At 41.4% G+C, this 27,107-nt stretch overlaps 1 protein-coding gene across 3 annotated transcripts in view; it reads left to right on the top strand.

Annotated features, from left to right (window-relative positions):
• Positions 1 to 27,107, top strand: part of LOC134853103 (polyamine-modulated factor 1-binding protein 1-like) — a 107,842-nt gene that overhangs the window by 63,827 nt on the left and 16,908 nt on the right. Inside the window, exons 1-19 of one of the 3 annotated variants that reach the window (XM_063869043.1) lie at positions 73 to 521; positions 5,441 to 5,587; positions 7,646 to 7,866; positions 8,385 to 8,553; positions 10,521 to 10,604; positions 10,740 to 10,907; positions 10,985 to 11,164; positions 11,585 to 11,689; positions 11,856 to 12,002; positions 12,087 to 12,236; positions 12,347 to 12,494; positions 21,986 to 22,098; positions 22,332 to 22,562; positions 22,967 to 23,197; positions 23,873 to 24,031; positions 24,239 to 24,399; positions 24,773 to 24,947; positions 25,359 to 25,504; positions 25,708 to 25,926. In XM_063869043.1, the coding sequence (XP_063725113.1) occupies positions 255 to 521; positions 5,441 to 5,587; positions 7,646 to 7,866; positions 8,385 to 8,553; positions 10,521 to 10,604; positions 10,740 to 10,907; positions 10,985 to 11,164; positions 11,585 to 11,689; positions 11,856 to 12,002; positions 12,087 to 12,236; positions 12,347 to 12,494; positions 21,986 to 22,098; positions 22,332 to 22,562; positions 22,967 to 23,197; positions 23,873 to 24,031; positions 24,239 to 24,399; positions 24,773 to 24,947; positions 25,359 to 25,504; positions 25,708 to 25,926 (3,221 nt within the window). In that variant the 5' untranslated portion in view covers positions 73 to 254. Of the gene's footprint in view, positions 1 to 72; positions 522 to 5,440; positions 5,588 to 6,276; positions 6,386 to 7,645; positions 7,867 to 8,384; positions 8,554 to 10,520; positions 10,605 to 10,739; positions 10,908 to 10,984; positions 11,165 to 11,584; positions 11,690 to 11,855; positions 12,003 to 12,086; positions 12,237 to 12,346; positions 12,495 to 21,985; positions 22,099 to 22,331; positions 22,563 to 22,966; positions 23,198 to 23,872; positions 24,032 to 24,238; positions 24,400 to 24,772; positions 24,948 to 25,358; positions 25,505 to 25,707; positions 25,927 to 27,107 lie in introns of those variants that run through there. The other 2 variants (XM_063869042.1, XM_063869044.1) reach the window with 2 other exon arrangements.

Here is a 27,107-nt window from a genome sequence, read left to right as displayed (position 1 = left end):
TCGTGTGTTTTTAAAAAGCACGTTCACAACTTTACAACTCATTTGATAATAATAAATCTCTCGCAGTGGAGCACATTTGGCTATTGAAGTTAAAAAAAGTGGCGTTACAGTCGGGATAGAGCATACAGGATTAGATTGGGATATTGCATTTATCATCATTACTCTCATCACCGACCATCAATCCATCTTGACTGGGTGTGTGAGGAGAGATAGAGATAGAGATAATAAAGAGAAGAGAAGAGAGAGAGAGAGAGATGGATGGTAGAGATAGTGTGAAGAGTAAGGGGCTGCAGAGCTACGAGGCCTACCGCACCAGTCGCATCCACCAGCAGGACCACCTCAGTGCCCCCCTCAGAACCAGCACAGCCGCCACACCACCCCCACCCCACACCCACTCCTCCTACTCCCCTTCCCCCTCCCGGTCGCCCTCCTCCCGATCACCCTCCTCCCGATCCCGCTCCTCCCTCAGTCCCAGCAGAGTGAAGAACCAGGTCACTTTTGAGGTGCCCTACAGAGCCAAGGTATTAAAAAATAAGATAAACTTAAATTGCTAAATGAGAATCGTTTTTCTAGTGTGCGTCATATCGATGAGTTTTTATAAAATGCATATTAATTGAACAAAAGCAAAATTGAGGATATGGTTCAAATTTACATCAATAATAATCTATAAAAATTTAAATTGCTCCCGAGAGACCTTTTCATAGGTTGCCACTGATGGATCTTCCTTAAAAATAGATAAGAAATATTTTTTAAATTTAACTTTTATTGTTTTGAAAGTTAAACAATAGCTAATTAAACAAGAATAGCCGGTTATTGTGCAAGTAGCACAGAATGTTCCGATCACAGTCTTAAAAAAAATACAAACCATTTTTTTCAAATTGTTGTCGTTTTTTTTCTGCATGTGATAAAAAGATCTGAATGAAAACAAAGAACATAGGCATATTTCAGAGTCATAGTAAAATATGTCAATGGTAAAAGTTTGCGAAAAAAAACGTTTAAAAAAAGGAAAAATAATTGATATACTTCAAAATTATTTTCAAGTTTTTGATTTCCAAATTTGCACTAAAAACTCCAAAAACTACCTTTATTCACGGCTTAAATTATGCTTAAATATGCTCTAGAAAGTCTACAAGGTCACCTTATTAGCTCGAAATTAGACCAAACAAAATTTCAAACTGGTTTTTCTCAATACTGAAAAATTTTTCGAAATTTCTCAATGTGGTTCGAATCACGACTGAAAGGGCTTTAATATGATATATCACTCAACCCAGTCTGATGATTATTTAGAGTAGCTTATTTTGCGTGGAAAACAAAAGGAACCTGATTGCTTACTTTATTCGCTCGAATTCAGACAAAAAAAAAATCGAAAACTTCAAACAGGTTTTTCTCGACACTGGGAAATTTTGTTTGAAATTTTGTAATGTGGTTTGAATCTCAACTGAAAGGTTTTTAATATAATATATCACTCAACTCAGTCCGATGATCTTTTGTGTTAACTGATTTTGCTGGAAACAAAAAGATAGAAAAAAAACTAAAACACCGGAATACAAATTCCTCCCCATTTTCAATGGTCGGAACAATTATTCTGGTCTTAAATTTGATTGCGTATTAAAGCTGCACGTATAGAAAAGCTGTTTTTGATCCAATGACCGTTAAATCTTTCCTAGAAATATAATTTATTGGTTCTTTTGTTTTCTTCAATACGACTGTTTTCGTACTTGATTCTTCTATGCTGGTAAAGTATTGTGTTTTTTTTCCAGAGATGACATACTGAATTTCCAATCGAGAAACATTGATCGTGGTAGTTTTGTGATTCAGCTTTAGATCTGATGAAAAATCGAGTTTCTTACTATTGCAGCAGATCCTAATTGCCCAGCTAAGCTGATTTTTGAGTAATACTGTTAAATTTGTTGTTATTCCGCTTAAGAGTATTGATGCGTAGTGTAGATGTTTTAGTTTCCAAGGTGTTCATTGATAATATTCGAGTCTTGATGGGTAGAGGTTTTTTAATTGATTGCAGTGTTTTAATTGCGCTTGCAATTTTTCTCAAGATGTTATTTACTTCGCCCTGTAATTGTAGGATATTGATCAAGGATAACTCATAGATACTCTAATTTTAATTTTTCTCATTGTTTTATCAACTAGTTGTATACTCAGTTTTTTGCTCACTTCTATTTTGCCTCTTGCTGAAAACTGTCAGGTCAGTTTTAACTGTTTAGTTTCAGATAATTTGCTGTAAAATAATAAAAAAATTTGACAAGAATCCTGCAGATGCTGAAGAGCAAAATAAACATAATGAAGGTATCATTTGCATATTGCACTACTTTGCAATTTTCGGCTAATTGTTTGCTTAGATCATTTATGTAAAGGTTGAAAATTAAAAGTCCCAAGTCTGTACGTTGAGGCACACATATCCAGTCCGATTCTGTGTTATTCTCTTCTTTTGTTGCCTGCTATTGATAAAGTTTGCTGATAATATGAAAAGGCGATTCTGAGAAACCCAGATTATTCAAGTTTGAGAAACTTATGAGCAGTTGATTCAAAAGCTTTTGAAAGATCTAATAAGGCTATTTGTTTGTCCATACAATTTCAGAAGAATTCAGTACAGTATAGTTTTTCATCCAGAGTAGTGTATGGATGATCTAAAACCTTATTGTGTATTGATCAGTAAAAGTTTTGCTTAGTATTGTGTGTTGCTTATGTATAAGTCACTTATCTTTAGCAGCACTGTCTAATGCTCTCTTTTGCCAGCTGTATTTCATGAAAAACAATCGTATAATCCGAACTTGGTTCGCAAATCTGAAAAATGAGATGGAAGGGTTGATGAAGTCAATGATCAATGTTGCTATGGAAGACATAGAAAACAAGTTCTCTCAGAAGTAAAAAAGCAGCTATATTCTCAAAAAAGCCTAACAATAATAGTGCATGTGCTTCATGTCTACGAGTTACTGAAATTTGTCAACGATCGATAAATAATCTCCATATTGAAGATTTCTTGAATAAGTTATTTAGTTTTGAAAATCCATTACGAGAATCCATTACGATCCGCTGAAAGAAAGATTTCGGAATTAACGTTTTGAAAGGGAATCTACCGAGTATGTAGACTTTTCAATCTGCTTTAAACAAAAGGGCTAACTCGAAGAAGGACTAGAAAATGCAAATATATCGAAAATTACGTTTGAATCATAGTTTTATAAATGGATACCTGTTAAGTAACAACGTGCTGGTAACTCTTTTTCAAGTTTTTTTTATTAACAGAACCATTTGCGAATTATGTGGAAAAAGATGATGATCGAGACTCCTAATTTTGGAGTTATGGCGATTTTTTTTAATATCTCGACAATTTCGTGCAACATTGGAAAATTTTCAAAAAAATTTAGATTCTTTTTTACAGCCAGTGGTATCTTTGGTAGCCAATGTATCTCAAACATTGGCTGTTTTGCTGTGATTAGCGGTGTTGATACGCAACATATATTGAACTCCAAAAATCTTAATGTATTTGTGAAATTTAAGTAACTTGGATTTTGTAGTTTTCTTTTCTTTGTTTTTTGTTTCATGATGTTTTTAATCATTCAAGGTTGTTCCTTCCGATGAGTAACTTATTGATTGATATATTTTATATTTTGTCGCATGTTTTTACCTACCACAAAAATAAATTATTTTTCTTTTTAACCGCAACTATACCATTCTTAGTTTTATGCGTCATTATTATATAACAAGTATTTCCTTTGAGTTGTAAAGATTTCTTTATTCACTCGCTAAGAACCAGTTAGTCTTGAATCTTGCGCAGAAAAGGAACGCCGATTTCAAGCAGAAGTTCGGAGCACAGATCGATCCAGTTACAACAACAAGAACGATCATGTACCGAAAGCTCTGAGGTTATCATAATTGCGCTTTTTTCTGGTGGTCAAAAAGGGGCGTGTCGTTCCTGAAACTGCGCGCTTTTTTTTCTGACAACGGTTATTTCTTGTATTGCACATCTTTCCGCAATATCTGATTTCTGTTTCAATGCTACTTTCCTCAATGCTGACTTATTTTAGTGCGATAGGCAATGAGAAAAAGATCAGCTGCTGGGTTGGTAAGAGGAATCGATAATGAGATAGAAAAAATGAGCAAAAATAGCTTATGAAATTTACTTTTGATGAATCAAAAGAGATCAAAATAAGACGACTAAATTCAAAATGGCAAAAAATTTTTTTTAGTTACGTTAAGTGTGTTACCTTTTTTTGCGATGTCGGTTGATGGTTGGCGCTGAAAGTCTGCTGACTGTGCTACGAAGATGCTCTCGTTATTCACGACCAGAAGAAACCGCAGTAAAACAAATAGCTGGTTTTGAATTCGTTTGACAGCAAAAGAGGCGGAGATAGTAGGCATTCCATTCAAAGATAGTATTCGACGATTTGAAACCGCAACAAAGCACTTAGCTTTTCTCGGTCAATTTGTGCATGAGTTCTTCCTGGAAGTTGTGCAATAGCGCATTATGTTTATGGGCGCGCACTTGATTTTTCTAGCATTTTCAGAAAACTTATATAAATTTTTTTTTCGCAAATTCTGAAATTCCCAACCCTGTAGTTGGGTCCTGTCCGAGTAATCTCAAAGGTTGCGAATCTTGCCTCCAAATATGACTGCTCAATTCTTTGTAGTTTTCGAGATATGATATTTTTTGTGATTTTTTCAATATTTTTCAGAAAATTTTAATTAATTATTTCTCAAAATTTGAAATTCCCAATCTTATAGTTGGGTGCTGTCAGAGTACTGTAAGGAGTTACAAATCTTGCCTCCAAATATGACTGTTTAAAACTTTGTAGTTTTCGAGATATGACGTTTTTTGTGATTTTTCAAAAAAAATTTCAGAAAACGTAATAATTTTTTTCGGAAAATCTGAAATTACCAACCCTGTAATTGGGTGCAGTCAGAGTACACTAAAAGTTTGCAGATGTTGTTTCCAATATATGCGGTTTTTCATGAGCTGTCGTAAAATTTCGAAGCACCGAAGGTGCGTTAAACGCTAGTTTTCTTTAATTGAGTTCTTATAATGGAAAAATGTCAATCGAATAGTATTTTTCTTCAAATCGAAAGATTATAATCGTTCATACATAGTAGTCAATCATCTTATCGGTTACCTGTAGTTCATTGACACGTTTACAATTTCTGTTGGCTATTTTGGATCTCATCAGCTATTCTCTGTTTGGTTAACGAAATACCACCACTATTGTTGTTGTTATTGTTGTTTTTCTAGTTTGCCAGGTTTTCACCTGGGGAGATTCCTCCCCTAACTTCTTTCAAAAACTTCTCCAAGTGTCTAAAGTTTTAACAGTTGCTCGCGATTTGCCAGCTACAAAAAAAGGTTTCATTGAATTTTGTGATGAAGAATGTTGTAGAAGAATGTGAGTCTGTTGTGTTGTATGTTGTATATTGAGTGTGGTGTGTGTTTGTTTAGTTGGCCAGTCGGGAGGAGTGTCTGGCAGGTGTGGACAGTAGTCACCAGGAGTACATGGACGAGATAGGGAGGAGGGAGAGGAGCATACACAATCTGGAACTGCAGCTCCTCTCAGCACAGGAGGACAGCAGACGCACTCATGATGACGTAACTACTTCTTCTCTCTCTTCTCACACACTCCACTCATACACAGTTGAGATCCACCCAACCATGCCCACTAACTGTCTTGTAACTTCTCTCTCCCATACTCAACTAATACTTGTTGCAGTTTTATAGACTCGACCAATTATAACATGGTGTATTGTCTTGTGATGCAATAAATGACAGTGTCAAGTTAGCAGTTACCTTCCCTTCCCTCTTCTTTTTATTGTCTCCTTGTAGGTTTGAATGTCTTAAGCAGCTTCTCTTCTAGCAGACACCACTTCAAAGTCACACTGTCAATGAACATAAGCTTGTCTCCTCTCCTCACAGGCGGCTGTGATGTGAGAAAGGGGGATGGGTGATCGGAAGAACACTTCTGCTGCTCCTCATCCACTAAATGTAACCACAGAACAACACACACTCAGTCTATCTCCTCTCAACTGTTCCTCACTTCTCTCTCTCTCTCTCTCTCTCTCTCTCTTTTTTCCATCTTTCATTCGCTGCTATGTGAATGTGTGCGTGCACGTGTGTGTGTGTCATCTATCAGGTGTTTGATTGTGTCAGCATCAGCTTCTCTTCTCATTTGTTCCCGCCACCACAGCAATAAAATGAGTCAGCCGCCACTGCATAAATGTTTCATTTCCAACAGGAGCTACAACTCCTTTCCATTTCCATTTATTATGCATTGCTTGCATATTCCCAAAACTGAAGTTCAAAATTAATATTGCGATCAGCGATTGCTCCACTTTGCTAATTTGAAAAGTTGGCCAGGAATCAATAGTAAAAACAGAAACAATTCCATAGGTGAGCTTTTTTTTGTTGCTTCTGCCTCCTTGAGCAAAAGTTGGGCGAAAGAAAGGGGCGGTCCGCCTTTCTCTCACCAATTAAGCCGCTTGTGCATTCATATTGAAAATCTCTTTTGCGCTGTTTTGTTGGAAGTTAGAAAATGTTTTATTTGGTGCTAGTTTAATTGTTTGTCTCTCGAAAATTTCGTGGTTCTTAATAAAAGTTATTACCCTTGCGATACGCAAGGGTTTTTCAATCGGGTACTAGACTTTTTCCCCGTAAACAACTTTGTCCACGGGATGACTAAAATTTGATTATCTCCAAATGTATCTCTAATTCTACTCAAGATGCACGTCTAACAGCTGTAATTCAATAGCTGGCTTCAACGACTAAAGTGATAATTTTTTACAGCTGAAAAATATTATTGGATTTAAGTTGATTTTCTGTCGGCTTTGTTGATCTCGACCCAATTTTTGTCGGCTTACTTGCCGGTAATTAATTCTGTATTTTTTGGTAGATTTTTTAATACTTTTTTCTTCGTTTTCATAAAGGTATATAGCTCTCGGTTTTCTGGTTGTTATAGGCGCCAAAATTTTCTCTTAGAAATAAAACTTTTTGCACATCTATTTGCAAATCCATTCAACTTGATGGTTTATCGTAGTGTCAAAAAATGTAATTGCGTTATTTTCATAGGTTTTCATAATTTTTTGTGGCAATTGTTTTTAATTTTTGCATTCATGTTTGAATTTTTTTTTTCATTTTGATCTTATACTATAGCTGATAGGGCCTTTATCCCCGATTGTTCTTATTGATATGCAGATTGTTTGGTTGCAAGATTAAATGAACCGTTTTCGAGTAATTTAAGGTTTTTTGTATCTCAATTTTTTTAACCGAACTGTTTTATCGCTTTCATCAATTGGTTATCAAAAAGTAATGGATGGAGTTGAGTTAAGCCCAAATCCTTCTTGTTTGTGAAGGTAATTGAATTCTATAACAATTGCAATAATTTTTTTACTGATTTTTGAGCTAACGTTTTCTTCGACAACATTCATTCATTTTTTTTGTTCAATTTTTTTAAGACGTCTTTTGATTTTTGGAGCTTTATTGTGTATAGCAAGTGGTACGAAGCTCAGCTTCGTCTGTGTAAAAACTTGCAAATGCAAGCACACTTTTCATGGGTGATGTCTAAGTAACCATTTTTCTTAAATTTTATGCAATTGCCTCCTTTGCTCCGTATAGTGTTGGTTGATTGTATCGTGCTGTGTTTGTGTTGTGTAGTTGTCGCGGAAGGAGAGTGAGTTGCGGCAGCAGGAGGCGGACTTGGAGGGGGTGAGGAGACAGTACAGACAGGCGGTGGAGGAGAACGGCAAGTTGGAGGCCAAGATGCAGGCACTCAAGATCACCCAGTCCAGCGACACTGCAGTGCTGAGGGAGGAGAGGGACAGGGTGGGCGAACAGGCAGACAAACTGCGCATAGAGGCCGACGAGTGGAGAACACGGTATGTCACACACTCCCACACACTCAGATACAATGCATGCATATATGCACACTCAGATACAATGCATGCATATATGCATGCGTATTAGCTCAACCCTCCACATCGCTCTGCACACACCATAATACTCCATCTAAATCACTACTCGGAGTCAATTTGGAACCCCAGTTCTTTCCATTCTCCCAAAGTCACTTAATAAATGTTTTATGTTGAGATGAGCGATTTAAATCTCTTTCAGCTGTTACTTGAGTTCTGAAATGGTGTCTCAGTGTCCAGAAAAAGTGGTCTGATTTTTTTTCCGTTTTTTAGACCTATTTTTCAAACTGGAAAGTTCAGACTTTGTTTTCCAACTAGTTCCTCTGGGATTTTCTCAGTATTTTAGATATTGTTGACTGATTTTCATGGCTACTCAACCCATTCCGACCGCTCTTGCCGATTAAAAGATAGCAAAAGACGCACGGGATTGTAAATGGGTGGCCTATTACTAGCCTATTGTTATGTGTTGTGTTGTGTTGTGTTAGAGCGAAGCGGCTGGAGGAGAAGGTGGTGAGTCTGGAGCAGAGTGTGGACCAGTGCAACTACGAGGCTGGACAGTTGAGGAGTGAGAGCACGACCAAACAGGACAGTCTGCACACTGCACACAGACAGCTGGAAGACACACGCCAACAGCTGCACAAGACAGAGGAAGAGGTATTAAGTTACACACACTCATACGAATACTATTCACTATCCCCACTCACAGATACAAGTATACATATACTAGACCCCTTGTGCGAGTGCCTCAAAATTGTTCAATTTTTATCTTCGGTGATCTCATTCAAAATATCGAGTAAGCTAGCATAATTGCGACAGGTTCATTACGTGTGAGAAAAATCTTTGACCGACCACTGCATTTAGATTCAGTTAATTGCTCTGTATGCTTAAAATTAGTGGGATTTGGTACTTCTATCTCTCACTTGTTTTTACCGGGATCCCTCTATCACGTTTGGTAACCCTTATTCTTCTCCCCCGATAAAAATATAGTCCTCTTGTCTGATACTATTTTTGATTACATTTGCATTGAACCAGGATCTTGCTATTGTGTACTAGACTTTATCTCGTTACTAACTTTGTTCGCAGGACTCATCTCTTGATCCTCAATGTTTCTTTCAGCGTGTTAGCATTTTACGTATCCGACCTATGAGAAATTTGCTTTTTATGGTGGTTGCAACTTTGCCATTCCGATGTGTTAATTTCCCTTTTTCCCCTTTATAGATTTCGTCCTAATTTATATCGATTTAGCGGCCTTATATTGCGTCGTTTGATGATTGAAAAAAAGTGTATTTTCTGAGGGAGATGGTGACTTGAATTTTTTTAATTAAATTTGAGTTTTTTTGGCATTAAGGGTGTTGCACAGGTAAGTTCGGCTTTGTTGCCTCTTTGCAAAATTAGCATCGGAAAAAAGTTTACCAAATTCGTTTGTCTAGTTTCTAGTTCTTTCTTCAACAGTTTTATTGTTCGAAGGCCTCTTTACAAGTTCTTGATCGCCATGCTATTTTGATCCTATACTTTCTGTATAGCAAGCAGTGCGAAGCTCAGCTTTGTCTTTGTTAATTACTAGTCGTATGTTTGATAATCGTTCGTGACAAAATTAGAACAAGACTGCTGGTATCAGGGCGAAGCCCTGAATGTTCCGTCTACCTTTTAAGGTGAATGGAGCAATAATAAAAATTAAATGTAATAAAAAATGAAAAACTTTTTTTTTCTAGAATTTGAAAATGTTTATGAAAACCATCCCCCACTCGCGATTTAAAGTTCAAAAGGATAGATTTAGCTCCTAGTAACATAGTATTTATGGCAAATAGCCTGCTTCAACCAATTTGAAACGATTGCTAAGACGGATTAACTCTTCGCTTACGCGTTAATAGCGCGAAATATATCACGCGTTAATTGTCCCAAATTGGCTGAAATGGCAATCTTTAAACCCCCATAACTTTACGACAATACCTTTCGAATGATATAAAAAATTCTGTAAAAATGGCTAGTTAAAAAGTCGAAATTTGTCTGAAGAAAAAAAACCCACCCCGAGCACAAATATTCCGTTACTTTCGTATCGAAAGTCGGAACAATTAATGATTTCATGTTAAAATCTGAGTTAAGCATCGAAGCGGATAGCGTAAAAACTAAAGCAGTTGCTTAACGAAAGACTTCCCTTTATAGTTTACACATCGATATAAAATAAGATTGAAAAAAGTAAACCAGGAAATGAAAGCGTTATTCCCCCTCGTGCAAGGAATGAACCTGAGATGCAAGAACAACATTAACAGCAGTCAACTGGCGACTAAATAGATTCTCATTTGTATTACATTTAGTTTTAGTTGTAACATCGAAAGTGTCATCGCTGGCTATAAATAAGAAAACAGAAACAAAAACCAGAAAACTACAGCACTTGGGCAATTTAAAGAAATGTTCTTTCGAAACAGAGTTAGAAATTGATTCTTTTTGTAGCAGTATTCGGCAAACGAAAAAATTACTTATTTACATTTACTGTGTTTCCTTACAAAACCGTCCTGCTTCTGTATGAAGATGCATGTTGGACCATGCAGTTTGTTGAGATGTGATATTGCTGTTTAATTATGTAATAGTAGAAACGGGTATATGGTTGTGTGTTGTTTCAGCTGAGAAGGTGTGAGGACTCTGTGAGTCAGTTCTCGGCTGAGCTGAGGGAGGTGAAGGCCAGGTGTGCCAGTGCAGAGAACACGGTCAGTACAGTACAGATACCCCCCAAGCACACCCCATAAATGAATAGAAATAAAAAAGTGTTCGTGCAACACTAGAAGCAGCTGACAGAATGTGTGAATACAAGACATGAACTGTGTGTGTATGTATGTGTGTAGGTGGGGATGCGTGATGAGGCTGTGAGTGATTTGAAGAGTGAGTTGGAGAGTGTGAGGGGTCAGTACAGAGAGGCCATGGACAGACTGGGCGAGAGGGAGGACACCATCTCCCACTGCCACATGGACATACACTCTCTCAAGGCAACTCTCAAAGACACCACAGCACAGGCAAGTGTAGTGGATGGATAATCATGGGATAAGGTGTTTGTGTGAAATTGTGTCCTTATGTGTATGCGTGTGTGTAGGTGGATCTGAAGAAGGGCGAGTTGAGCAGGGCGGAGAAGGAGTTGGAGAGTGTGCGGGCGAGTGTGGTGAGTGGGAAGAAACAAGCGGAGGAGGGGATGAGGAAGAAGGAGAGCCAGTGTCAGAAGCTGAGGGAGGATCTGCTGGAGGCACAGCAGCAGTACAGCCAGTGCTACAACGAAGTAACTCAAAACCCCAACCACATCCACATCCACCACATTACTTAACATTCTATTACACTGACTATAGGAAACAACGACTGTACAGATTCAATTTGGGGATAGAAGTTAATATAAAGCCCATTAAAAGTATATTTGCCAACCAGTGGGATTGCAGAGGCACAAGAGTAGAATTTTTCCTCTTTTAGTACCACACTTTGCACCTAGAGGTAAATTGGCGGCCACGCGCAAACTTATTGATCACCTAATGTCATATACCCAATGATTATCATCAGTCTAGATCCATCCCATCTCATCCCATCCATTCAGCCACTGTTTCACGAATATCATCATACTGGATAGTACGACTCGACTACTGTCCTCATCTGTCATTTGTCACCTGCTCCTGTGATTTGGGGTAATGTGTATATATGTGTGTGTTAGGTGATCAGACAGGAGGACATGATCAACCAGCTGAGGAAGAATAACAACCAGCTGCACGAGCAGACCACCAACGACGCCGAGAGGATGCTCAACATGGCAGAACAGGCAAGTGGCAACAACAGGCCCCCCTTCACAACGTTATAATTATAATAACGACAACTCCTACTCAGCCTCTGATCTTGCTTCCAACAAATGGCATCCATCTTTCTCTGTTCCCTTTCCACGCGGTGTGTTAATTGTGGAAATTGATTTGTTTGTGTTTTGGCTGCAGGTGCATAAACTGGAGCTGGATCTCTCTATGGCACTGGAGCGGTACAGGGGCACCCAGAGTGAACTTGTCCAGAGAGACCAGGCCATCCTGCGTCTGAAGGCAGACCTGGAGGAGACGGAGCAGAGGGCGGACACACTCCAGAAAGAGGCATGTAGTAGTAGTAGTAGTAGCATTGCCGTCTATTGGGAAGCAGTAGCAAGTGTCGTTCATGCGTAATGTGTCTCTGTGTAGGTGGATGAGAAGGGGGAGGAGGTGTGTCGTCTGAGTGGGAAACTGAAGAGTGTGCAGAGTGAGTTGGCACAGATGGGACAGAGGGAGGAGGAGAGTGGGAAGCAGATGAACTCACTCCACTCACAGATCAACACTCTCCAACAACTCAAGGTAAACATAAGTGAAGTTTTTTTGAAGTGAGGTTTCGTCAAATTATCCCATGGTGTATATCACGTATATCAAACTGTATATAGATTGCATGTGTGTATGTGTTTTTTCAGGAGGAGCATGAAAGGAGTTTGGAGGAGAGCAGTAGCAGCATTGAGGAATTGACCAGACAGTTGAGACAGGGCAAACAGCAGCACTTGCAGGAGGAGGACAGACTCACCCGACTCCTCCATGACACCCAGATACAACTGGACTCCGTTGGTAAGTGCAGAGACAACAGGGGCAGGGCTGGCTAGTGGCAATCCTCTTTAATTGTGCTTGCGATTAAAGAGCGTTATAGACAAATATATGATAATCATCTTCCAGAATGGGGATTTTTACCCATGCGAGCGTTTGGTGGCTTTTTTTCGAATGCTCATTTGGTGGATTTTTCTGCTTCAATGGATAACATCGGCAATTTACTTGCATCTGTAGCTGCACTATTCCTGGCTAGTTTTCTTATATTTCTAAGCGACCATAGTGCAGATGCGAGGATTTGAGACTCCTAGTCTCCAGATCGGAGGTTCGATTCCGGAATTTATTATAAAAAAAGTTGTCATTTTTTCTTAGTTCAGTTTTTTGCCTTTTTGTGTTTACCTTGAGGATTTTTCAGAAGTAATGAACGTAGTGAAGACTCTTATATAGGTCTTGCCGATGTTTTTTGTTTTTGTTCAGAAAAAGTTTTAGAAGTCTCTAATAACTACAAATGTGCATTCATACATATTGGTGCTGACAATGGCAATACGTTTTGGATGATAAGATTCCAATTTCAGATCGTAGTTTAGTTGTTTCTTTTAAATGATTTCTTTTGAGTTTTGAGTCTTTCAGTTTACTAATTTGGCGGCATATTCATGTCGAAAATGTGGCAAAATAAGGTTCGGCAAAGACTAAAGTTCAAATGTCGTAGACATAGCCGGGCCCATTTGCAGGTTGCAAATTAGAAAATTGTTCGTTGAAGCTGATGGTAACGTCGCCGTTGATTGTAATGGTCATCTAGTTGTTAGCTGTCGTTGATCATGTTGGTCATCTAGTTGTTACTGTGGTCCAATACTCGCGAGATTTTGACTGCTGGTCGGTGTAGAATCCCCCTGCTAGTTTTAATTTCGCAGGAGCGAACGATTCCGTCTGCACCTGGGAAAGTACGAAGTACCCGTCCCAGGGGCCAAAGACCTCGAGGCGTTAGGTCTTCCAGTACCCATACAAGGTCTCCTTGCTGAAGATTTTCCACTTGCTTTGTCCATTTCGTTCGGGTCGTCAAGGTTGGCAAGTAGTCTTTGAGGTATCTGTTCCAGAACTGTTGACTCAAGGCTTGAGCTTTTTTCCAAGTTCTCTTGTCCGTTGTGTGGCTAGGGAGAAACAATCCGGGAGGCAAATTGTTTGTTGGTCGTCCTAGTAGAAGGTGATTGGGTGTAAGGGGCTCGTCGTCGGTTGGGTCTGATGAGACGTGGGTTAGCGGGCGAGAATTCATCATAGCTTCAAACTCGCACGTGAAGGTTGACAGAGTTTCGTCGTCCAGTGTCCGTGTTCCAATGACTTTGTAGAAGGCAATCTTAAATGTTTTTATGAGGCGTTCCCATGATCCACCAAAGTGAGGAGCTGCAGGTGGGTTGAACTTCCAGGTTATTCCAAGTAACTGGCAGTGATTGTTGAAGTCGTTGCTGTGTTGAATCTCAGAAAGGCTTTCCTGTAATTCCTTGTCAGCTGCAACGAAGGCTTTTCTGTTGTCAGAGAAGATGATCCTGGGTTTACCGCGTCTAGCGATGAAACGGCGTATGGCTTGTAGAGTTGAGTTTGTGTCGATTTGCTGGCATATTTCTGAATGAACTGCTCGCGTGACGAGGCAGGCGAAGAAGATAACGTATCGCTTACTGTACTCGTCGTTGTTCCGCGTGGCAAAGGGTCCAAAGAAGTCAATTCCTGTTGAGTAGAATGGGTAACTGTTTTCCGATAAAGGGAGTCGTTGTAGGGGTAGATCTGCCATCAGAGGCTTCACTGGTTCCTGTCGAAGGCGTCGGCAAGGTATGCATTGTCGAATAGTTTTCTTCAGATGCTTGCGTGATCTTATGATCCAAAAGTCCTGCTGAAGAATGCTTCGGGTGTGTTCCATTCCACAATAGGAGTTTATTTCGTGTGTTTGCTTCATGAAGAGTTGTATTGGGTAGTTTTCTGCGTTCAGAATGACTGGATGTCGGCTGCAAAGTAGAAGCGGGGCTTTCTGTAGTCGTCCTTTGGCACGTAAGTATCCGTGATCGTCGATGAAGGGGCAAAGAGGTTGTAAAGGGCTGCGGGGTGGAATGTCAGATTTCTTTGTCAGGCATGCTATTTCCTTGGGGAATGATTGATTCTGTGAGTGTTTAATGATCCATGCGAATCCTAAGGTGAGGTGTTGAAGTGAGAGGCTCTGGCGTGTCTTCCTTTTGATGTTTTCTGCGAAGAGAAGAACATATGAAGTAACTCTGAGTGCTCTTGTCCAAGTGCTAAATCGGTTGAAGTCGATTACTGATGTTGGCGGTTGTGGGTCGTTGTCTGTCAGATGAATATCGGCTGTAGTTTGTGTTGGCGGATGATTAGGCCAATCTGATGATGGTCTTAACAAGAAGTGTGGTCCATTGTGAATCGGTAGTCATGTCACATGCTTTGTAACCACGTGTTCCGTCGTCTGCAGGGTTGTCTTTGCTGGGCACGTATCTCCAGTCCAGTGAAGATGTTGAGTCCATGATGAAATTCAGGCGGTTGGCAATGAAGATCCGGTGTCGTTGATTTGGCGAGTTTATCCAATGAAGAACTGTTGTACTATCTGTCCATAGTGTCGTACTGTCGATTCGTATGTCATGTTGTTCTTCGATGAAACGAGAAAGTTTAGCTCCGTTAGTGGCGGCTTGAAGCTCGAGATTTGGAATTGTCATTCTGCTGATGGGTGCTACTCGGGCTTTTCCAATGACGAACTTGAGTTCCGTTGTGTCGTCGTCGTATCTGATTCTGAGGTAAGCAACTGATGCTAAGGCAAGTTCGGAGGCGTCGCTGAATACATGGAGTTGGGTTTCCAGTATCTTCGTTTCTGGTTTGAAGTAAATCCGGGGTAGGCAGATGTCGTTGAATTGGCTTCGCTTGTCTATCCAATCGTTGAGGTCTGTTAAATGCTCCATGTTTAGAGGCTTGTACCATTGAGGTCCATTACTCCAGGCAAGTTGAAGTGATTGTCGTAGTCGAATTGTCAGTGGTATCGTAATTCCAAGCGGGTCAAAGATTGAAGAAGCAAACTTCAATAGTTTGCGCTGCGTTAAGTCCTTCCTGTCAATGGCGTGAAACTTCTTTGCTTCCACAAGAAAGACGTCCGTGTCTGGTTTCCATTTGAATCCAAGAACTCTTTCGAGGGGTCGTTCCTGCTTGGTGAGGCTGTCGCTGTTTTCCAAGTGGTTCTCGTTGACTGTTGTGAGGAATTGTTGAGAGTTTGAGGTCCATATTGTGAGGTTGAAACCTCCAAGGCTGAACATCTTTTGAAGGTCGTTCATTAACTGTGTCGCTTCCGTCGGTGTTGAAACGGCTTTGTATAGGTCGTCCATGTATATGTTGCGTTTTGTGATTTGCTCCAAGGCTGGATATTTGTCGGCATTGTCCTTCGCACATTGTCGAGTGGCGTAGCAGGCAACACATGGTGAGTCGGTAGCTCCGAAGATGTGGCAGGTGTATTGGAAGGTTGCGGGTTGGCCCGTGTTGTCCTTCCACAGAAATTGCAAATACGGCTGGTCCTCTGGGCTCACGAAGACCTGAATGAACATTGCTTCAATGTCGGCAGAAATAGCGATTTGGTGCTCGCGAAATCGCATAACGATTCCAGTAAGGTTTGTGAGGAGGTCTGGTCCAGTTAGTAGGTTGCTGTTGAGTGATACTCCTTTGTAGATGCTCGATGCATTAAGGACTCGGCGTACCTTGCCAGGTTTATTGATGTTTGTCACTGGATGATGAGGAAGGTACCATTTTCCTGTTGAGTCTTCATGGGAATCATCAACTTTGACTATGAAACCTTTCTGCAAGTCGGTGTCGATGGTCTCCTGATATTTCTGTGCCATCTCGGTGTTTCTCTTCAGTCGTTGGAGAAGGCTGTCGAGCTGCTTCTTGGCAAGCCATCTATTGTTTGGCAGTTGTTGTCCACGTTTCCAAAGCATTCCAACTTCGTAGTGTCCATTGGGCAAGCGGGTTGTTGAAGATTCCAAGATGCGGAGAGCTTCCTTGTCGTCTGTTGAGAGGCTGCGTTGGTCAGTTGAAATCCCTTCGGCGTCCATTTTCATCCATTCAGCTACGTGGCGAAACAGTGTATCGTCTGTCGTGAAGTTGATTGTGTTGATGTCGTTGGGTGTCGCTGCATTGTCTCGTCAACAGAGAGACCATCCAAGTGGCGTTTTCCATCCAATAGGCACATTTTGTTTTGAATGGATTACTTCTGAAGGTGTCACGAGTTCGGCGAAATCGCATCCAATGGTGATTCCGATTTCTTTCGAGGGCAGTGTTGCTATCCGAATGTTTTGAAGTGGCTCGTTCCTTTGGCAGATGGAGTTGACGAGTTCAGGGTTGAATTGGGAAAGGTTCCAATCCATTATGACGTCGATGTCATTTAGTTGAAATGGCTGCTTTTGCTGGTTGTAGGGTCCAATCGCGATCGTCATCTTTGTAGAATCTGTGTCTGATGATGTCAGTGCTTGGTTTAGCTGGATGGTGTTGTCTAATTGCAGATCTGGTTTGAGTTGGAGGACGATTGATGATTTAAGCAATGTCAGTTTGCTTCCACAATCAAGCATTGCATAGGCACGAACTCTATGTTTGCCATGAGAGATCGTTACTGGCAGGGTAGGAATGTGGCGAGTCGATTTCCTTCTGCTTATGCTGGTGCTGCAGTTGGTGGTGTCGTCATGTTGTCTGGAGTTCCGGTTGGCTGTCTCCCTCTGTGTCGTCGAGTTGTAGGTGCTGCTGTTGCGCAGAAGCGTGTGGTGTTTCTTACTGCATCCGTCCGTCCAGCAGGTTTGCGTTGATTGACAGTCGGCGAACTTGTGGGGGCTGAGGCAGTTGAAACATAGTTGTAGGTCCCTGGCATGCTGTAATCTGTCCTTTGGGTTCATTGCGATGAAGTGTTGGCATTTTCCAAGGTACTGGCAATTGCGTTTCTCCGGGCAAAAATCTCGTCGTTGATCCTTTTGTCCAGATTTATGTTGCTGCTGGCTGCGTTGCTGGTTCCGGTTGCTCTGATTGGCGCGGTGATCCGATGGTCCATGTTGGTGGGTGTGACCGTTGGATGATGATCCTTGAGTGTTGCTGCTGTTGTAGTTGTTGCTGTTTCTGGTGGTGTTGTTGTTGTTGCTGTTGCTCGGCAAATCGCTGCATGCTTCGGCGTAGATGTTGAACCAATTGGTGAGGTCGATGAGTGATGGTTGTCTGATGTTGAATTGCAGATTGTATCTATTCCATTCTAGTCGGCAAGGGGTAGGCAGTTTTGACAAAACTGTTTGGACATTTGTCGTAGAGTGTAGATCGTGCTGGAATCCAAGTGTCGTGAATGTATCGACCATTGTCTGTAGGAAGTTGGCGATGTCCTTGTAGCTTCTGGTATGTCGTAGATTGGGGCCGCTGATGGCGTCGAGTCGTCGAAGGAAGGATGTAACTATCTTCGTCGGGTTACCAAAGTCGTTTTCCAGTCGCTGAAGGGCTGCGTCATACATTGCTCCATTGTATCCATATCCTCGGATGAGAGATTTGGCATCTCCGGATACAAGTTTCTGCAGATGTGTCATCTTTTCCGAGTTTGTCATGTCGGTGCTGTTAATGGTTGCATTGAACAGTCCTATCCAATCTAACCATTGTTCATGTTCTCCGTCGAATATGAATGGTTTGACAATGGGCACTGATTTCCTGAATGTCTTCGAGATCATTTGATGATGGTTGTGGTCTGTCGGTGCTGTTCCAAGGTTGGTCGGAATCGGAAAATAAGTCGGCTGGTTCTGATGTGCTGCATGTTGATGTGCTGCATGTTGATGGACTGCATGTTGAGGGGGAGGTCGGTTGATGTTTGGGTGAGTTGTTCCTGTTGGTCCCCTGCAGCCTGCATGAGTGAAGGCTGTTGTTGATGATGTCGGCATGTTCGTAGGGTTGTATGCTGTCGTGGTTCCCAGAAATCCTTCCTGGTACGATCGTATGGCAGGTTGTGTACATTGGTGAGTCAGGGTCGGCTGGCTGGAGGTCCAATTTGTTGCTGTTAGTTGATCTGCTTGGTTTGTTGGCAGTAGTGCTGGTTGTGCTGGTATCGGTACTCCGTTGATGTTTGTGATACCCTTAGCTGTCGTCTGGTGTCCACTGAACACGTTGGTGGGGGGATGATTGGTTGAATTCTGACTTCCAATCGTCAAGATGGGTCTAAAGGCGCTGTTCGGATTATGTGTCCTCTGTTGTTGGCTTGAAGGCTGGTATAGTCCATGTGGGGGACTAGCTGTCTGGGGAGCAAGATTTGGGTGTGTGATTTGCTGTCCAATCATTTGACTCTGAGTTGCTTTTGAAGTTGCTGTCGGAAGAAATATTGGCGCTGAAACATTTCTTTGTCGGGTTACTGGTGCGTTCATCTGCTGATTGAAAACTTGGATTTGAGTTCCAGTGTTGGAGTGCGGTGACGTTTCATGAAGTTGAGCTTCTGAGTTCGGTCTTTGCTTTGTCCCACTGTTGCTGTCAATTGGTGATTGTCGATTCGGAGTTGAGTTCCATTGTTCAATTCTATAGTCGTTCCTTGAAGTTGAGCTTCTGGGTGGTTCGGCTGAAGGTTTGAACTTTGTGACAAGTCGGCGTTCGGCTGCTGCAATGAGAGGTTTGACTGAGGATGGATGTGAGTTCCATGGGCAGTTTGAATTCCAAGAGTTTCTGTTTGTTGTTGATGAATGCGATGATCCAAGGCATTGGCGTCGCTGTTAGATCCGGGGCGAAGTAGGAGACCTGAATTGTCCTGGGCGGAATTTGATCTGTGGTTTGAAGTAGCGCTTAAGATTGCTGACAATCCTGAAAATTGTGGCAAATCGTCCGGGGTGTCCTGGTCCATGGTGACGTTTTGTGTAGTGGTACTACGGGTTAAACTTTCCGTTTGGCGTCGAAGGGGAAGATTTTCCAAGGCTTGTAGTATTATTGAAGGCGTCGAGACGTTGCTGGCTACTCGTGATGAGTTTAAAGAAGACGTGGCAGTGTTTTTGAGGGTACGCTCGTATCGTTTTGATTGTAGTTGGATCGTTCGGTACAAAACTTTCAAAGTTTTCAATCGTTCAATGATTGAGTCTTGCTGGTCCGTTCCGGTGCGTATTATCTTGACTGCTTCGTTATTGGCATCGTCAAGCAAGCTCTTCAATTCCGTTAAGAAATCGTCTATGATCTGTACTTCGTCGGAATCGCTTATGGATTGGTTAATTGCTTTTGCTAAAATTTCTACGTCTGTTTCTATGACTTTAAAAACAGCATCATAGGTTGAATTCATTTTTAATTGACTATGTCGCCTAAACTTAATTCACGTTTTGACGTGTCAGACAAAAATTCCTTTGATTACATGGAGTGTAAGGAGACTCCGAGAGTCTGAGACGCTGGTTCTAAGGAGTACAAGGAGTGTAATTCCTTTGATTACATGGAACCCTCGCAATTGTATTGTAACAAAAAAAATGATTTTGAGTTTTTTTTCTTTGGAACTTACTATCCAAAAAAAAGAAAAAAAAAGTAAACAATATGATTGGTTAGTATAAGGATGGGTTCGTTGATTTTTCAAACAAAAAAAAACCTTGGTTTCGGTTTCTTTTTTAAAAAAAAACTATTGTGCGCCAATGACAATGGCAATACGTTTTGGATGATTAAGATTCCAATTTCAGATCGTAGTTTAGTTGTTTCTTTTAAATGATTTCTTTTGATTTTTGAGTTTTGAGTCTTTCAGTTTACTAATTTGGCGGCATATTCATGTCGAAAATGTGGCAAAATTAGGTTCGGCAAAGAATAAAGTTCAAATGTCCTAGACAGGTGCTTTTTGATAGACTGTGCTTTGAAATTAGTTCAGTTATAATATGACACAGTTGATGCAGTTCTTATTGTTCAAATGAACTGAAAAAAGCTATTTGCTGCAAAGACCAGTGCAATACTAAAAATTCGATTTCCGAAATATTTCAACTCAATATATCTCGCAATATTTTTGAAGTGCTTAGTTTATTCATAATTTGGCTTCAGGCTTTCGAATTCATTACGCGCAAAGTTGACGTGGATATGTAGCATATGTAGCTGCTTTATTCGTGACTAGTGTGTGCGGGCTGTTAACAGTTCGTGGCCGAGACTGAAAATCTCGAGGTTGGAGATTCGAGTCCGATATATAGCAATCTTCACTAATTCGAGGCTTTTTTCTATTTTTTCTTTTTTCACTTCGTAAAGCTGCTTTTCTTATGTTCTCGCAATAGCGTGCGAAGCCCAGCTTCGCCTCTGTGCTCAATTTATTGCCTAAACGAGCTTGGGAGCAATAGTGTATAAAACGAAGTCGACTTTTTCCGAACCAGCTGGCAAATGAAGTGCTCATTTGAGTGTCGTTTTTGTTGCAAAATAATGGCAGTATTCTTGGCTAAGTTTTCGTGCCTTTAAGCGTCAGTCGCACAGTTATTTGGCGCAGTTGACTTGAATGCTGAGATGTCCCAGGACTGAGGTTCGGTTACCGTACAGGGCTTTTGTTTTTCAAAACTCATTAACATATTTCAGTTTTTTTTAAACGTTTTTTCTCTTTTTCAACCTTTCAAAAGCTACATGGCGTGTTTTACGTGTGTTTGCGAAGTGCAACTCCGCCTCTGTTTAAACCTGAGTGGTCAAGATGCTTTGTACTGATACGGTTCATACGTTTTACCAAAAGTATTGCTGAACATTTTAGGAGCATACTTCAAAAATATTTACTTTCCTTATTTTTATGCAAGTGTATCAACTTCACTACAACTGGCGATATTATTCTGCCTTGATTCTTTGTTCCTGGCAAACATTGGAAGGCTTTTGAATCTTTGCCCTCGTTTTTATTTTCATTTAGTCCAGGGGCGGATTTAGGGGGGGGGGACGCCCCCCCTTCCTCAGGGATTCGACCCCCTGCCGACCCAAAGGGTCCCCCCTTTGATACTTTTTAAGAAATCCATTTTTGGCCGACCGACCCTAAAATTTTTCTAAAGGCGCCATTGGCGCCAATACATACTAACTTTGAGGGGGAGCGCGCGCCAAAAAAAACGCGATTTTTTAAACAACATTTTTCAAAAAGTGCCCAAAAACGGCTTTGACTGTTTTTTCAAAAATTTCTTGCGGCGCTGAAAATTTTGCCCAAAATAGGGGAAAAATAGTGCTTTGGGAGAGCTCGAAAAATCAATTTGGGAGAGCTCAAAAAATCAATTTGGTCGACCTAAAAAAAGGGCTTTTCCTGCTCCCTTAACGTTTTCAAACTTGGGCAGAAGTCGTAGCCCAACTTGGGCTTTCGGACATTTTTTCGACTTTTTCACCCTGCTGGGAGCTTTGGCATTGCTTCGCTCGTGTTTCTAGGAATTCTAAATTCGACTCGCTTTCGGTCAAGTTACGTTGTTTAGGTTGGAGAGCGACTGCTTCTTTGAAGGTCAAAAAATGAATTCATGGCGGCATCGTTTGCCTTGTCATCTGTTGTGGTAATTGCAGTTTATAGTCGATGTGAATGTGTTTAGGGAAGAAGTTGGGTGAGGTGGAGGCGACGAGGGAGAAGGAGAAGAGGGAGATGGAGGGTGTGGAGAGGGAATTGGTGGAAGTGAAGAGACTGCATGCAGACCAGTGCGACATGGTCAGTCAATCATTCGCAAACAAACACACAGTGTCTATCCCAACCACTTACTTGATCATCATTCCTAATAAACGAAAGGGAAATAACCAATCTCGATTTAATAAGACGGCATAAAGAGTGAGACGCAGCTGTCCTGTTCAATCCCCCATCCTGTGTTGTTCCTTTCTCTTTGGGTAGTCTGTGACGTGTATTGAAAAGTGTAGTGTTGTAATATTTAATTGTGTGTGTGTTAGAATATGATGGCGACTGAGAAGGTGCGCAGCTGTGAGAGTGACATCGAGTCCCTGAGACACCAGGTGATGACTGTGGAGCAGCAGCTGGCCTCCAGCAGACACAGTGGCGAGGCACTGCAGCAGGACCTCAACGCAGTTCAGGCCAAACATCTGGAGGCACTGAATGCCATCAACGAGATGGAGAACAAGTGCATGGGTATGGAGCATCGGGTGGAACAGCTGCGCGAACAGGTCTGTCCTCTCACCACTACCACTACTACTCTTTCTTATCTTTACTTTCTCTGTGATAATCGAAAATGTGATAATTTGAAAATCGAAAATGCTCATTTTTTTGTGATCCTATTTGACATGATTTGTGACGACATGTGTATTTGGTATCCCAATGAAAAATTTTAAGTCAATGAATATGATACACACATTCGAATTAACCCACATTATTATGATCTCATTTTTTCAATTCAATTATATTGAGCGAAGTTAACTAAATGATTGGAAGCACATGTGTTTGAATAAAAAAAAACGAAGAAGAAATCAGTGATTATTCATGGTGGCTACAGTTGTTTGCCAAGAGAAGCCACCACAAGTAGTGTTATGTAAATGAGGGTTGATAGTTAGAAGATGTTGTTGTGTGATAGTTGGGGGAGCGTGACAATCAGCTGGTGGAGATGCGCAGTAAGGTGGGGGGACTGGAACACACTGTGGAGTTGAAGGAGTCGCACATCAGGGAGAACGAGGAGCTGCTGGCCAGTCTGAATGGGGACTTGAGACACAGCCAGAGTGAGTTGAGTGCCAGCAGAATCAAGTGCAGCGAACTCACAGCACAGTTGGAGGAGCTCAAGGACAAGTTGACTGAGACCACACACAGTGTAAGACACAATACACACACAAACACACCCTCTACTCTGCATTCCACTCTTGCTCTCAAGAGCGAACACACGCGACTATACAATTGCATCCCCCTCCCCCCTGTTTTACGTGTAAATTTTACTAATATACCGATTAATCCTATCGTATTCATGAAATTTGAGAGAATAAGTATCTACCATAATACAAACATGTTTGCTCATCATACTCAAAATTGCCAATCAAATGTTCGGTTACAGCATAAAATTGAGGTTTTTGCGAGGTGGTGGCAACAAAAAGAAGCTAAAAAAAGAATTGGAATATCATCCTTTGTAATCTGAAGTTTACTGAATCGTTGACATATTTTCACAGGCATCGGAAACGGTATGAGTCGCACAATCATCAATTTCGTTTCAATGTAATATTAGGAACACATCTTTGCAATTAACTCTTAGAAATAGTTCACGTTAGAGTCATGATAAAACATGAAAAAGAATCAAACAGATATCCTTTAAATTCAAGCAGCCCGTGATCTGTATTTTCTTAAAATGACGGATGCATGATTCGATCAAACATTCCTAATGCATGAGTTCTATTTCTACTGTGCCCCCCCCCCCCACCCAAACGAACACACAAATCCACTTGTTAATAGACCCCTGTGTTTTCTTTTAATGTGTGTGCTGTGTTTTGTGGTGTAGAGTCGTCGTCATGAGGAGCGGGCGAAGCAGGTGCACGCGGAGTACATGCAGTACCAGCAGCAGCATCAGCACTCGGTGGGGGAGGTGGGCGAGAGAGACAGTCGCATCTCGGAGCTGACAGACAGGGCACTCCACCTGCAGTCAGAGTGTCAGGCAAAGGTACTCACACACATACATACATGTCGTGTTCTATTGTGGAACAAGTGTTCTGATTGAAATAGTTATTGGCTGAAGAGACGCTGTTCGGTCTAGAGTAAGTTAGATATAAAATGCAGTCAGGCGAGTGTGCAATGGGTCAATCACAGTTGTAGATGTGTTGACTCTAACTGCGTGTGTGTGAACTGTTGTGTTATTGTGTGTGTGTAGGACGGTGAGTTGAGTGGGAAGGAGGAGCAGGTGCGTGTGTTGAGTGTGGAGTTGGCGGCCATCAAGGAGCAGAGGAACCAGACGAAGAGGGAGCTGCAGAAGGTGGAGAAGAGTGAGAAGCAGACCTACAAACTGTTGGAGGAGGAGAAGGCCTGCCACAAGTGAGTCACCGCCACTCATCGCCAAAAAAACTCACGCGCTGTTCGTTTGAGCTCGTGTGCAGAAGCTTGCAACAATGGGCCAATCAGTAGGGTCATGTTGTAGCAGCTGAACGACTTTGCTTAGCTAGATTGCGTCTGAAATATTTCACGCAACTGCAAATAAACTGCATAGCAATTGAATATCTGCCAAGACGATTGATGGATTCTTTAAACTTCTCGTTTCAGAGAATTAAGTTTTCTAAAGTGCTTACAAGCGTGGTCGTAGCTGTAAAATTATAACGTGCTGTGTTTGCCCTGTTGCGTTCCGGTCCGCGAAGTTTCTATCAGTATTTGCTTGTGTTTTCGATGAGCACTAGATTTATTGTGTGCGTAGGAAGAGCAGTGGTGCGTATGAGGCCAGAGTGGCGGAGCTGGAGAGGGAACTGGGGTCTGCACAGGAGAGCATCCGGCAGTACAGACAGGACATCAAGCTGCAGAATGAGGCACTGGAGAGGGCTCAGGCCCAGATCACAGACACCACACACAATCTACACAGCACCACACAACAGGTAACTACTCCACATTACACTTGGTTAATATCAGATATCAGCAGCTACCCTACCACCGCCCTCTCATACCAATTTAGAGGAAGACAAAGTAAGCAAACATAACTGTTTATGTTCTTCTCAGAGACAGATTCAGAACATACAGTCACCGCTGATGAAACACACGGTAAAAGATGACCACACTCTTTCCTTATTTTCCACTTCATTTCGCTATTTGAGTTGAGTTATTTTGCAAATCAATGCATTCATTGAAGTTCACAATGCTCAATCGGTTGCTCTTTTTGTTTACCAGTTCAGGAAAATGGCGAGGCGATTCTTCTGGGTTGGTTGCACTGAATAAGAAGGTGCTGATATTGTGTTTGTTGACTGTGTATTGTGTACTGATGTTGTTGTTGTGTTGTGTTTTGTGTGCAGCTGAGTGGGGAGGAGAAGCGTGTGGTGGAGCTGGAGCAGCAGGTGGCCACTCTGAGTGGCACGAACTCTCACCAGGACAACCGGATCTCACAGCTGACGGAGGACCTGGAGAAGGCCAGAGCAGAGCTGAAGTCTCTCAAGATGCGGTACGAACAGCATAGTCGCTTACTCTAAACACTGAGACGTGTCTAACATGTATCTATCATGTATCTATCTAGGTTGTTGTTTTTCTCAATTGGAGCAGTAATTGCTGCTAGCAGCTTCTATTGCTGCTACAGTATAGAATGTTGTGTTCTTACTTGTGTGAGTGTGTATGAGTAGAGTGTGACTATATATATGTGTGTGTTAGACTGTCGGAGAGTGGACAGGAGTTGTCGCACTGTGAGGAGAAGTTGGAGTTGGTGGAGAGGAGTCTGAACTGCACGCAGGATGAGTTGAGTGGGAAAAGCAGTGAGTTGGAGAGGGAGAGACAGCAGACTCACAAACTCTCAGTGGAGTTGAGGAGCACGAGGGAACAGCTGGTCACTCACGAACAGGAACTGCACGACGCCAGAGCAGCCATCGGAAGGTACGCCACACTCTATACGCCACCCACTTTGTTACTCCCGCTAGCCCGTCCCCTACTTTTAATCTATTCGCATTGAAGTAAGAGCATTGTCTATGTAAACTAGCGAGTAGCCTAATGTATTAGTACGAACCTTTTTTTCTAACCTAACTCGCAAATAAAACTGTCCACTAATTTGGTGATACTTTTGCGATAATCTCTGTTCAAAGCTCTGTAGCATTGGAAATGTCATAGCATCTGTTCTCTGCTTTATTTATGGCAAGTGTTTGTGATGTATTAAGTGTCCGTGGCTGAGTGGTTAGTGCATGAGACTCATAATCTCCAGGTCGCAGAGCGAATTCGAGACGCAACTGAATTTTTATTCATTCGAGGCGCATTGCTACTTTAATTGCACTTAGTAGATCTGCTTTTTGTCGTGTTCTCGCTAGTGTTTGCGCCTCTGTGTCAACGTAGTGTATCTGTGTAGAAAGAGAAATACATGGTGATGCAGCATAGACGGAAAGATTTTTGTCTTAGTGTGAGAGAGAGAAACTGTTTTGGATTCTGAATAAGAATATTCAAGGGCTATTCATGATTCAATTAACATGGCTCAGTTAGTATTGATTCATTGGCAAAAGGTTTTCTTGATACAATTTCGAATTAGACATTCTCTTGAGGGTGTAATATATTTTTAGGTCGAAGAAATTCTCTTTCCGAGTTTCAACAATTCGTTAAATAGGCACCATTTTGTCAAAGGTTTTAGCGTTGCATACCAGTATGTATTTGCTTCGAAGTTGCTTTTGAGAAACAAGTTAATGTTTGTTGGTAAAAATGGTTGCTTACACTTGCGATTAGCCAGCGTTATCAAATCGGAATCAATTTTTTGCCGGTTTAACAATTTGTTTAACAGAATCAATTGTTATCTTGTATCATGTTGAATTCAAAATTCTAAGCGTCTCCACATACGCTGTCTGGAGGAAAAAAAATACGCGTGTGACTGCAAAGGTCCTGATTTCGAATCTGACCAGGACCTGTTTTTTTTTTCAAACGGGAAATATTCCGTTTCAGAAAAATGTCGGCTTATTTGTCTGCTTATATTTTGCCGGCTTAGCTGCCACATCTTAATTTTGTTTGCTGCATGTAGCTTTAATTGTAGTTGTTTTTTACCCTGGCGATAAGCAAGGGTATTGCAATCGGGTGCCAGA

This window comes from Symsagittifera roscoffensis, chromosome 8 (assembly GCF_963678635.1).
Source record: "Symsagittifera roscoffensis chromosome 8, txSymRosc1.1, whole genome shotgun sequence".
Taxonomy (NCBI): domain Eukaryota; kingdom Metazoa; phylum Xenacoelomorpha; order Acoela; family Convolutidae; genus Symsagittifera; species Symsagittifera roscoffensis.
This window is presented reverse-complemented; position numbering and strand designations above follow the sequence as displayed.